Source organism: Oncorhynchus mykiss, chromosome 11 (genome assembly GCF_013265735.2).
Source record: "Oncorhynchus mykiss isolate Arlee chromosome 11, USDA_OmykA_1.1, whole genome shotgun sequence".
Classification (NCBI taxonomy): Eukaryota; Metazoa; Chordata; class Actinopteri; order Salmoniformes; family Salmonidae; genus Oncorhynchus; species Oncorhynchus mykiss.
In genome coordinates this window covers 74,752,101-74,764,415 of record NC_048575.1, presented here as the reverse complement: position 1 = coordinate 74,764,415, position 12,315 = coordinate 74,752,101, and the positions used below count along the sequence as shown (strand labels likewise).

Below are 12,315 nucleotides of genomic sequence, written 5' to 3'. Positions count from 1 at the left end.
TAACACCTTACTGGTCAGTACCACCACCACAACACTAACACCTTACTGGTCAGTATCTAACACAACACTTACACCTTACTGGTCAGTATCTAACACAACACTAACACCTTACTGATCAGTACCTAACACAACACTAACACCTTACTGATCAGTACCTAACACAACACTAACACCTTACTGGTCAGTACCACCACCACAACACTAACACCTTACTGGTCAGTACCTAACACAACACTAACACCTTACTGGTCAGTACCACCACCACAACACTAACACCTTACTGGTCAGTACCTAACACAACACGTACACCTTACTGGTCAGTACCTAACACAACACTAACACCTTACTGGTCAGTACCTAACACAACACTAACACCTGACTGGTCAGTACCTAACACAACACTAACACCTTACTGGTCAGTACCTAACACAACACTAACACCTTACTGGTCAGTACCTAACACAACACTAACACCTTACTGGTCAGTACCACCACCACAACACTAACACCTTACTGGTCAGTACCTAACACAACACTAACACCTTACTGGTCAGTACCACCACCACAACACTAACACCTTACTGGTCAGTACCTAACACAACACTAACACCTTACTGGTCAGTACCTAACACAACACTAACACCTTACTGGTCAGTACCTAACACAACACTAACACCTGACTGGTCAGTACCTAACACAACACTAACACCTTACTGGTCAGTACCTAACACAACACTAACACCTTACTGGTCAGTACCTAACACAACACTAACACCTTACTGGTCAGTACCTAACACAACACTAACACCTTATTGGTCAGTACCTAACACAACACTAACACCTTACTGGTCAGTACCTAACACAACACTAACACCTTACTGGTCAGTACCTAACACAACACTAACACCTTACTGGTCAGTACCTAACACAACACGTACACCTTACTGGTCAGTACCTAACACAACACTAACACCTTACTGGTCAGTACCTAACACAACACGTACACCTTACTGGTCGGTATCTAACACAACACTTACACCTTACTGGTCAGTATCTAACACAACACTAACACCTTACTGATCAGTACCTAACACAACACTAACACCTGACTGGTCAGTACCTAACACAACACTAACACCTGACCGATCAGTACCACCACCACCACTAACACCTGACTGGTCAGTACCACCACCACTAACACCTTACTGGTCAGTACCACCACCACTAACACCTTACTGGTCAGTACCTAATACAACACTTACACCTTACTGATCAGTACCTAACACAACACTAACACCTTACTGGTCAGTACCTAACACAACACTAACACCTGACTGGTCAGTACCTAACACAACACTAACACCTGACCGATCAGTACCACCATCACCACTAACACCTGACTGGTCAGTACCACCACCACTAACACCTGACTGGTCAGTACCAACACCACCACTAACACCTGACTGGTCAGTACCAACACCACCACTAACACCTGACTGATCAGTACCTAACACAACACTAACACCTGACTGGTCAGTACCAACACCACCACTAACACCTGACTGGTCAGTACCAACACCACCACTAACACCTGACTGGTCAGTACCACCACCACCACTAACACCTGACTGGTCAGATCAGTACCACCACCACTAACACCTTACTGGTCAGTACCACCACCACCACTAACACCTTACTGGTCAGTACCACCGCCACCACTAACACCTTACTGGTCAGTACCACCACCACCACTAACACCTTACTGGTCAGTACCACCACCACCACTAACACCTGACTGGACAGTACCACCACCGCTAACACCTGTGCACGTCCATCTGTGTGTTCCAGGATGGCTCCAGAAGTGATCCTAGCCATGGATGAGGGTCAGTACGAAGGGAAGATAGACATCTGGTCCCTGGGAATCACCTGCATAGAACTGGGTGAGTTAGCGTACTTCTGTTTTACTGGGAATCACCTGCGTAGAACTGGGTGAGTTAGCGTACTTCTGTTTTACTGGGAATCACCTGCGTAGAACTGGGTGAGTTAGCGTACTTCTGTTTTACTGGGAATCACCTGCGTAGAACTGGGTGAGTTAGCGTACTTCTGTTTTACTGGGAATCACCTGCGTAGAACTGGGTAAGTTAGCGTACTCCTGTTTTACTGGGAATCACCTGTGTAGAACTGGGTGAGTTAGCATACTCCTGTTTTACTGGGAATCACCTGTGTAGAACTGGGTGAGTTAGCATACTTCTGTTTTACTGGGAATCACCTGCATAGAACTGGTTGAGTTAGCATACTCCTGTTTTACTGGGAATCACCTGTGTAGAACTGGTTGAGTTAGCGTACTTCTGTTTTACTGGGAATCACCTGCATAGGACTGCGTTACTTTATTAATTACATTTACATTTTAGTCGTTAAGCAGATGCTCTTAGTCAGAGCATTGGTAGGAGGTTTCTCCTCTTTGACTCCCTGTTGAGCAGAAAGCCTGCAACTAACCCTCTCAGCTTCTAGTGTAGAAATTATTTTGGACATATCAGGAGGCATCATTACTTGTTAGGATAACCTACTGTTTTGGCCTGCTTCAGAATGTCAAACATATACAGTTGAAGTTAGAAGTTTACGTACACCTTAGCCAAATACATTTCAACTCAGTTTTTCACAGTTCCTGACATTTAATCCTAGTAAAAATTCCCTGTCTTAGGTCAGTTAGGATCACCACTTTATTTTAAGAATGTTAAATGTCAGAATATAATAGTAGAGAGAGTGATTTATTTCAGAAGTTATTTATTTCGTCACATTTCTAGTGGGTCATAAGTTTACATACACTCAATTAGTATTTGGTAGCATTGCCTTTAAATTGTTTAACTTGGGTCAAACGTTTTGGGTAGCCTTCCACAAGCTTCCCACAATAAGTTGGGTGAATTTTGGCCCATTCCTCCTGACAGAGCGGGTGTAACTGAGTCAGGTTTGTAGGCCTCCTTGCTCGCACACGCCTTTTCAGTTCTGCCCACAAATGTTCTATAGGGTTGAGGTCAGGGCTTTGTGATGGCCACTCCAACACCTTGACTTTGTTGACCTTAAGCTATTTTGCCACAACTTTGGAAGTATGCTTGGGGTCATTGTCCATTTGGAAGACCCATTTGTGACCAAGCTTTAACTTCCTGACCGATGTCATGAGATGTTGCTTCAATATATCCGCATAATTTTCCTCCTTCATGATGCCATCTATTTTGTGAAGTGTACCAGTCCCTCCTGCAGCAAAGTACCTCCACAACATGATGCTGCCACCCACGTGCTTCACGGTTGGGATGGTGTTCTTCAGCTTGCAAGCCTCACCCTTTTTCCTCCAAACATAACCATGGTCATTATGGCCAAACAATTCTATTTTTGTTTCATCAGACCAGAAAGTATGATCTTTGTCCCCATGTGCAACTGATAACCATAGTCTGGCTTTGTTATAGAGGTTTTGGAGCAGTGGCTTCTTCCTTGCTGAGCGGCCTTTCAGGTTATGTCGATATAGGACTCGTTTTTACTGTGGATATAGATACTTTTGTACCTGTTTCCTCCAGCATCTTCACAAGGTCCTTTGGTGTTGTTCTGGGATTTGATTTGCACTTTTCGCACCAAAGTACGTTAATTTCTAGGAGACAGAACACGTCTCCTTCCTGAGCTGTATGACGGCTGCGTGGTCCCATGGTATTTACTTGCGTACTATTGTTTGTACAGATGAATGTGGTACCTTCAAGTTTTTTGAAATTAGGATGAACCTGACTTGTGGAGGTCTACAATTTATCTTTCTGGGGTCTTGGCTGATTTCTTTTGATTTTCCCAAGATATCAATCAAAGAGGCACTGAGTTTGAAGGTAGGCCTTGAAATACATCCACAGGTATACCTCCAATTGACTCAAATTATGTCTGTTTAAAAGGCACAGTCAACTTAGTGTAGGTAAACTTCTGACCCACTGGAATTGTGATACAGTGAATTAGTGAAGTGAAATAATCTGTCTGTAAACAATTGTTGGAAAAATTACTTGTGTCATGCACAAAGTAGATGTCCTAAACTATAGTTTGTTAACAAGACATTTGTGGACTGGTTGAAAAACAAGTTTTAATGACTCCAACCTAAGTGTATGTAAACTTCCGACTTCAACTGTAGCGACACCATCTGGCGAGAGGAATGACACTCCTTCACATTGTTGCTCAGTCCTGTTTTTCATGTGATTTATCTATTTCAGACACTGCATGTGAAATTGCACTCACTCACTGACACTTATATATAAACAGACAGATAATGGGAATTACTAGGTCAGTAGTATATCTTATCTTTCCTATTGGTCAACCAGATATAAACTCCCTCCTAACTCTCTCTCCCCCTCCATAGCGGAACGGAAACCTCCGCTGTTCAACATGAATGCTATGAGTGCCTTATATCACATTGCCCAGAACGACTCTCCCACGCTACAGTCTAACGAGTGGTAAGTCATCACCATCCCTCCACTGAGCTGTTTGACCACACACACACACACACACACACACACACACACACACACAACCTTTCGCAGCCCTGGAATTCCCAGTCAAAGTACACTACATGACCAAAAGTATGTGGACACCTGCTCGTAAACCATCTCATTCCAAAATCATGGGCATTAATGTGGAGTTGGTCCCCCTTTTGCTGCTATAACAGCCTCCACTCTTCTGGGAAGGCTTTCCACTAGATGTTGGAATGTTGCTGCTGGGACTTGCTTCCATTCAGCCACAAGAGCATTAGTGAGGTTGGGCACTGATGTTGGGTGATTAGGCCTGACTCGCAGTCACCGTTCCAATTCATCCCAAAGGTGTTCGATGGGATTGAGGTCAGGGCTCTGTGCAGGCCTGTCAAGTTCTTCCACACCGATCTCAAGAAACCATTTCTGTATGGATCTCACTTTGTGAACGGGGGCATTATCATGCTGAAACAGGAAAGGGCCTTCCCCAAACTGTTGCCCCAAAGTTGGAAGCACAGAATCATCTAGAATGTCATTGTATGCTGTAGCATTTAGATTTCCATTCACTGGAATTAAGGGGCTTAGCCCCCTACACCATGAAAAACAGCCCCAGACCATTATTCCTCATCCACCAAACTTTACAGTTGGCATTATGCATTCGGGCAGGTAGCATTCTCCTGGCATCCGCCAAACCCAGATTCATCCGTCGGACTGCCAAATGGTGAAGTGTGATTTATAACTCCAGAATACGCATTTCCACTGCTCCATAATCCAATGGTGGCGATCTTTACACCACTCCAACCAACACTTGGCATTGTGCATGGTGTTCTTAGGCTTGTGTGTGGCTGCTCGGCCATGGAAACCCATTTCATGAAACTCCCAACGAGCAGTTATTGTGCTGACGTTGCTTCCAGAGACAGTTTGGGACTTGTTAGTGAGTGTTGCAACCAAGGACAGACATTATTTCATGCCCTAGGCGCTTCAGCACTATGTGGTCCCGTTCTGTGAGCTTGTGTGGCCTACCACTTCGCGTCTGAGTCATTGTTGCTCCTAGACGTTTCCACTTCACAATAGCAGCAATTACAGTTGACCCGGGCAGCTCTTGTAGGGCAGAAATTTGACAAACTGACTTGTTGGAAAGGTGGCATCCTATGACGGTGCCAAGTTGAAAGTCACTGAGATCTTCAGTCAGGCCATTCTACTGCCAATGTTTGTTTATGGAGATTGCATGGCTGTGTGATTTATTTTATACAACGGGTGTGGATGAAATAGCCAAATCCACTAATTTGAAGGGGTGTACACATACTTTTGTATATATAGTGTATGTTATGTCATTACCTGAGGGGCCTAGCTGAGGCCTATTTAAAGAATCAGGCTCAAGTACACAGGCTTCTACTGTAATCTACCATTCACCAAACCACACTCCGTAGGACGGAGAGGGGGATGGAGAGACATAGACAGGGAACGAGGCAGGGAGAGAGAGGAATGGAGGGAGACAAACAGACAAATGGGTATGTAGGGAGCGAGGCAGGAAGAGAGGAGGGGAGAGAGGGATGATGGAGAGAGACAGATAGATGGATGGTTATGGAGGAAGCGAGGCAGGAAGAGAGGAAGGGGGAGAGAGGAGGGGAGAGAGGGATGATGGAGAGAGACAGACAGATGGTATGGAGGGAGACAAACAGACAAATGGGTATGGAGGGAGCGAGGCAGGAGGAGAGGAAGGGGAAGAGGGATGATGGAGAGAGACAGACAGATGGATGGTTATGGAGGAAGCGAGGCAAGATGAGAGGAGGGGAGAGAGGGATGATGGAGAGAGACAGATAGATGGATGGTTATGGAGGAAGCGAGGCAGGATGAGAGGAGGGGAGAGAGGGATGATGGAGAGAGACAGATAGATGGATGGTTATGGAGGAAAGCGAGGCAGGGAGAGAGGGATGGAGAGGGATGGAGAGAGACAGACAGATGGTATGGAGGGAGCGAGGCAAGGGGAGAGACGGGAGGATGGAATGAAAGAAGGAAGATGGATGCAGAAAGACAGGCAGCAATCACACTAGCCCCCCCCCCCCCCCCCTTTCTGATGGTGTAATGACTGGCATAGAAGGAAGATCCAGTCGAATATTACTCTACATGTCAACACAATGACATGGCACTACACCCACTTTACAGTAGTATCACACCATAAAGGTGGTAGTTTGTACTCTACTTGACCCAAGATAGATATAGGACTTATATGGCTCTAGGAATACATTCCTTTCAACAAATACAGTTCCTTATACTACAGCTGAAACAAGTGGCAGCATACGTCACTCTTTACAAGGGGATTTTCCTGAAGGTGAAAGTGTTTTTTCATCGTCCGTGTTCCGTACTGAACAGTGCTACTCATTGTTCTCCAGTGTAGGAGTCAATGTGGCAGTTGTGAAACCTTAAGCAAGCAGATTCACAAGTAGCGCTCACTCTCCAAGAAATGAGAGTTTGATTTTCTATTCATTTATTTCTATGGGTGCCCCCATGTCAGTGTGTTGTTGGATGTGTTTCAAACAGGCCTCTGGCATTAACATAGTCTCTCAGAGCTGAAACTAGCAGAAACATCACCATGCAGCGTTAGTCATGTTGACAAGCAATACAGGTGCTCTCTTAACCCTGACTCTGTGTATACTACTGAATGTATGACACTTTGACAGATGATTGAAAGTGACAGCTTTATGTCTTTATGCTTGTTTCTCCCAGAGCTAAGACTAGTAGAACATTTAGAAAACTATGTGGACTGTATGATGTACCCATGCAAAGAGTTTGATGATGGACTTTCAATAACACTGTCAAACATGGTGAATAACTATAGAAGCACCGCTTGGCCCTGACTCTGGTTTGAAAGGTGGGAAAGTGGATGTTGACTACTATTGCCTATAGTGCCTGGCTTAATCATTGTTGCATTCTGTTTTCTTCCGTCCCTCTGCTCCACCTCTCAACCCCTCTATCCTTCTTCGAGGTCGGACCCCTTCCGGAGCTTCGTTGACTGCTGCCTCCTCAAAATTCCTCAGGACAGACCCTCGTCTGGGGAGCTGCTGAGAGTGAGTGCACTTCCTGTTATTTCTGACACCTCACTTCCTGTGTCAGTCTCTCAAAGACCATCTGGATGTGTGAATCCTAAATGGTATCCTATTCACTATATAGTGCACTACTTTTGACCAGAGCCCTGTGGGTAGTAGTGCACTAAGTAGGGAATAGGGTGCCATTTTGGATGCATATCGATGACTCACTGCCTCCCACAGCTCTAGAGAAAATATTAATCAAAGATTCCACAGCGGTTATTCCACACACATACACACACACACACACTGGTTCCACAGGGGTTAGGGTTTTGTTGTTTAGTGTGTTTGAACTATTTTACATGTTTTGCTGTGCTACACCTCGTGTTAGATGTTGATAAAGCTTCAAGTGTAAGCTTGCCTATCTGTGGACTCACTAAACATTCTGACCAAGCTCCCTTGACGCACAATGAAAGCTGAAGTCAGCCCCCATAGACCCCCATGAGTTAGAGCACAAAAGCACAGTCACACAGTCTTTGTCATTTGTACGTCCTGATCTGCCAATACACTGTGCTCACCTGTGTTCATTGTGTGCATGTGCGTGTGTGTAAGACAAAGATGGCTCGGACAGACATGGCAGCTCTGCTTCTAGCAACTTTGCAGTATTTGTTTTTTTTTGTGTGTTATTTCTTACATTATTAGCCCAGAATGTTTTTTGTGTTATTACATACAGACTGAAAGAACTTTTGGATATCAGAGCGGCGGTAACTCACCACCATTACAACCAGGAATACGACTTTCCCAAATTGGATCCTTTGTTCTTACCTCCGAAGGCAATTTAACTTATCCCAGAGGCCGCTACAAGATCCGGCTGAGAAGAGGTATTCAGAGTGGACTTCTAGTCCCACTCAGGAGGCGTGCACACCATCCACCGCTTCCGAATATATTACTTGCTAATGTTCAGTCTCTGGATAATAAAGGAGATGAGCTCAGGGCGAGGATCTCCTTCCAGAGAAACATCAGGGACTGTAACATACAACATAACTCTGTTTCACGGAATCATGGCTCTCTCGGGATATAATGTGCCCGTCCATACAGCCAGCTGGGTTCTCAGTACATTGCGCAGACAAGAATAAAGAACTCTCCGGGAAGAAGAAAGGCAGGGGGTGTATGTTCCATGATTAACTACTCATGGTGTGATTGTGATAACATACAGAAACTCAAGTCCTTTTGTTCACCTGACCTAGAATACCTCACAATCAAATGCCGACCCTATTTCCTCCCAAGAGAATTATCTTCGGTTGTAGTCACAGCAGTGTATATTCCCCCTCAAGCCGATACCACGATGGCCCGCAAGGAACTACACTGGACTTTGTGCAACCACATATCCTGAGGCCGCATTAATTGTAGCTGGGGATTTTAACGAAGCAAATTTAAGGAAAACGCTACCGAAGTTTTATCAACACATTGACTCTAGTACTTGCGCTGCTAAAACACTCGAGCACTGCTTCTCCAACTTCTGGGATGCCTACAAGGCCCTCCCCCGCCCTCCCTTGGGCAAATCAGATCATAATTTTGCTCATCCCTTCCCATATACCAGAAACTCAAGCAGGAAGTATCCGTGCTAAGGTCTATTCATTGCTGGTCTGACCAATCGGAATCCATGATTTTAAGATTATTTTGATCACTCAGACTGGGATATGTTCCGGCTAGCCTCTGAGAGTAACATTGATGTATACACTGACATGGTGACTGAGTTCGTCAGGAAGTGTATAGCGGATGTTGTTCCCACTGTGAATATTAGAATCTACCCAAATCAGGAACCGTGGCTAGATGGGAGCATTTACGCAAAACTGAAAGAGCAAACCACCGCATTTAACCATAGCAAGGTGACTGGGAATATGGTTGAATACAAACAGTGTAGTTATTATAGTGCAATCAAACAGGCAAAATGTCAGTACAAAGTGGAATCGCAATTCAACGGCTCAGACACGAGCCTGTGGAAGTGTCTGCAGACAATCATGGATTACAAAGGGAAAACCAGCCACGTTGAGGACACCGACGTCTTGCTCCCGGACAAGCTAAACACCTTCGCCCTCTTTGAGGATAACACAGTGCCACCAACGCGACCCGCTCCCACGGACTGTTGCTTCTCGTTCTCCGTGGCGGACGTGAAAAATACATTGAAACGTGTTAACCCTCGCAAGTCTGCCGGCCCAGACTGCATCCCTAGCCGCGTCCTCAGAGCATGCACAGACCAGCTGGCTGGAATGTTTACGGACATATTCAATCTTTCTCTATCCCAGACTACTGTTCCCACTTGTTTCAAGATGTCCACTATTGTTCCTGTACCCAAGAAAGAAAAGGTAACTAATCTAATGACTATTGTCTCGTAGCATTCACTTCTGTCATGAAGTGCCTTGAGAGGCTAGTTAAGGATCACCTCTACCTTACCTGACACCCTACAGCCACTTCAATTTGCATATCCGCCCCAATAGGTCCACAGACGATGCCATCGCACTGCACACTTCCCTATCCCATCTGGACAAGTGGAATACCTATGTAAGAACGCTGTTTATTGACTACAGCTCAGCCTTCAACACCATAGTACCCTCCAAGCTCATCATTAAGCTCGGAGCCCTGTGTCTGAACCCCACCCTGTGCAACTGGGTCCTGGACTTCAGCCACCCCCAGATGGTGAACGTATGAAACAACACCTCCATTTCGCTGATCCTCAACACTGGGGCCCCACAAGGGTGCATGCTCAGCCCCCTCCTGTGCTCTCTGTTCACCCATGACTGCGTGGCCATGCATGCCTAAACTCAATTATCCAATTTTTAGACAACACATCAGTTGTAGGCCTGATTACCAACAATGACGAGACAGCCTACAGGGAGGAGGTGAGAGCCCTGGTGGAGTGGTGCCAGGACAATAACCTCAACGTCAACAAAATGAAGGAGCTGATCGTGGACTTCAGGAAACAGCAGAGAGAGCATGTCTCTATCCACATCGATGGGACTTCAGTGGAGAAGGTGCAAATCCGCGTACACATCACCGACGATCTGAATTGGTCCACCCACACAGAAGAAGCCGTAACAGCATCTCTTCAACCTCAGGCGGCTGAAGAAATTTGTCCCATCAAATCAAAGTTTATTTTTCACGTGCGCTTTTCACGTGCGCTGAATACAACCTTACAGTGAAATGCTTACTTACACGCTCCAACCAATAGTGCAAAAAAAGATATTAGGTGAACAATGGGTAGGTAAAGAAATAAAACAACATTAAAAATACAGGCTATATACAGTAGCGAGGCTATAAAAGTAGCGAGGCTACATACAGACACCGGTTAGTTAGGCTGGTTGAGGTAGTATGTATATACAGTGCCTTGCGAAAGTATTCGGCCCCCTTGAACTTTGCGACCTTTTGCCACATTTCAGGCTTCAAACATAAAGATATAAAACTGTATTTTTTTGTGAAGAATCAACAACAAGTGGGACACAATCATGAAGTGGAACGACATTTATTGGATATTTCAAACTTTTTTAACAAAGCAAAAACTGAAAAATTGGGCGTGCAAAATTATTCAGCCCCTTTACTTTCAGTGCAGCAAACTCTCTCCAGAAGTTCAGTGAGGATCTCTGAATGATCCAATGTTGACCTAAATGACTAATGATGATAAATACAATCCACCTGTGTGCAATCAAGTCTCCGTATAAATGCACCTGCACTGTGACAGTCTCAGAGGTCCGTTAAAAGCGCAGAGAGCATCATGAAGAACAAGGAACACACCAGGCAGGTCCGAGATACTGTTGTGAAGAAGTTTAAAGCTGGATTTGGATACAAAAAGATTTCCCAAGCTTTAAATATCCCAAGGAGCACTGTGCAAGCGATAATATTGAAATGGAAGGAGTATCAGACCACTGCAAATCTACCAAGACCTGGCCGTCCCTCTAAACTTTCAGCTCATACAAGGAGAAGACTGATCAGAGATGCAGCCAAGAGGCCCATGATCAGTCTGGATGAACTGCAGAGATCTACAGCTGAGGTGGGAGACTCTGTCCATAGGACAACAATCAGTCGTATATTGCACAAATCTGGCCTTTATGGAAGAGTGGCAAGAAGAAAGCCATTTCTTAAAAATATCCATAAAAAGTGTTGTTTAAAGTTTGCCACAAGCCACCTGGGAGACACACCAAACATGTGGAAGAAGGTGCTCTGGTCAGATGAAACCAAAATTGAACTTTTTGGCAACAATGCAAAACGTTATGTTTGGCGTAAAAGCAACACAGCTGAACACACCATCCCCACTGTCAAACATGGTGGTGGCAGCATCATGGTTTGGGCCTGCTTTTTTTCAGCAGGGACAGGGAAGATGGTTAAAATTGATGGGAAGATGGATGGAGCCAAATACAGGACCATTCTGGAAGAAAACCTGATGGAGTCTGCAAAAGACCTGAGACTGGGACGGAGATTTGTCTTCCAACAAGACAATGATCCAAAACATAAAGCAAAATCTACAATGGAATGGTTCAAAAATAAACATATCCAGGTGTTAGAATGGCCAAGTCAAAGTCCAGACCTGAATCCAATCGAGAATCTGTGAAAAGAACTGAAAACTGCTGTTCACAAATGCTCTCCATCCAACCTCACTGAGCTCGAGTTGTTTTGCAAGGAGGAATGGGAAAAAATTTCAGTCTCTCGATGTGCAAAACTGATAGAGACATACCCCAAGCGACTTACAGCTTTAATCGCAGCAAAAGGTGGCGCTACAAAGTATTAACTTAAGGGGGGTGAATAATTTT

At 44.9% G+C, this 12,315-nt stretch overlaps 1 protein-coding gene across 3 annotated transcripts in view; it reads left to right on the top strand.

The window, feature by feature from the left end:
* Window positions 1–12,315, top strand: part of LOC110535115 (serine/threonine-protein kinase TAO3) — a 150,409-nt gene that overhangs the window by 97,872 nt on the left and 40,222 nt on the right. For 2 of the 3 annotated variants that reach the window (XM_036936323.1, XM_036936324.1), the window contains exons 9-11: window positions 1,849–1,940; window positions 4,382–4,475; window positions 7,474–7,555. In XM_036936323.1, the coding sequence (XP_036792218.1) occupies window positions 1,849–1,940; window positions 4,382–4,475; window positions 7,474–7,555 (268 nt within the window). Of the gene's footprint in view, window positions 1–1,848; window positions 1,941–2,254; window positions 2,284–4,381; window positions 4,476–7,473; window positions 7,556–12,315 lie in introns of those variants that run through there. The other variant, XM_036936325.1, reaches the window with a different exon arrangement.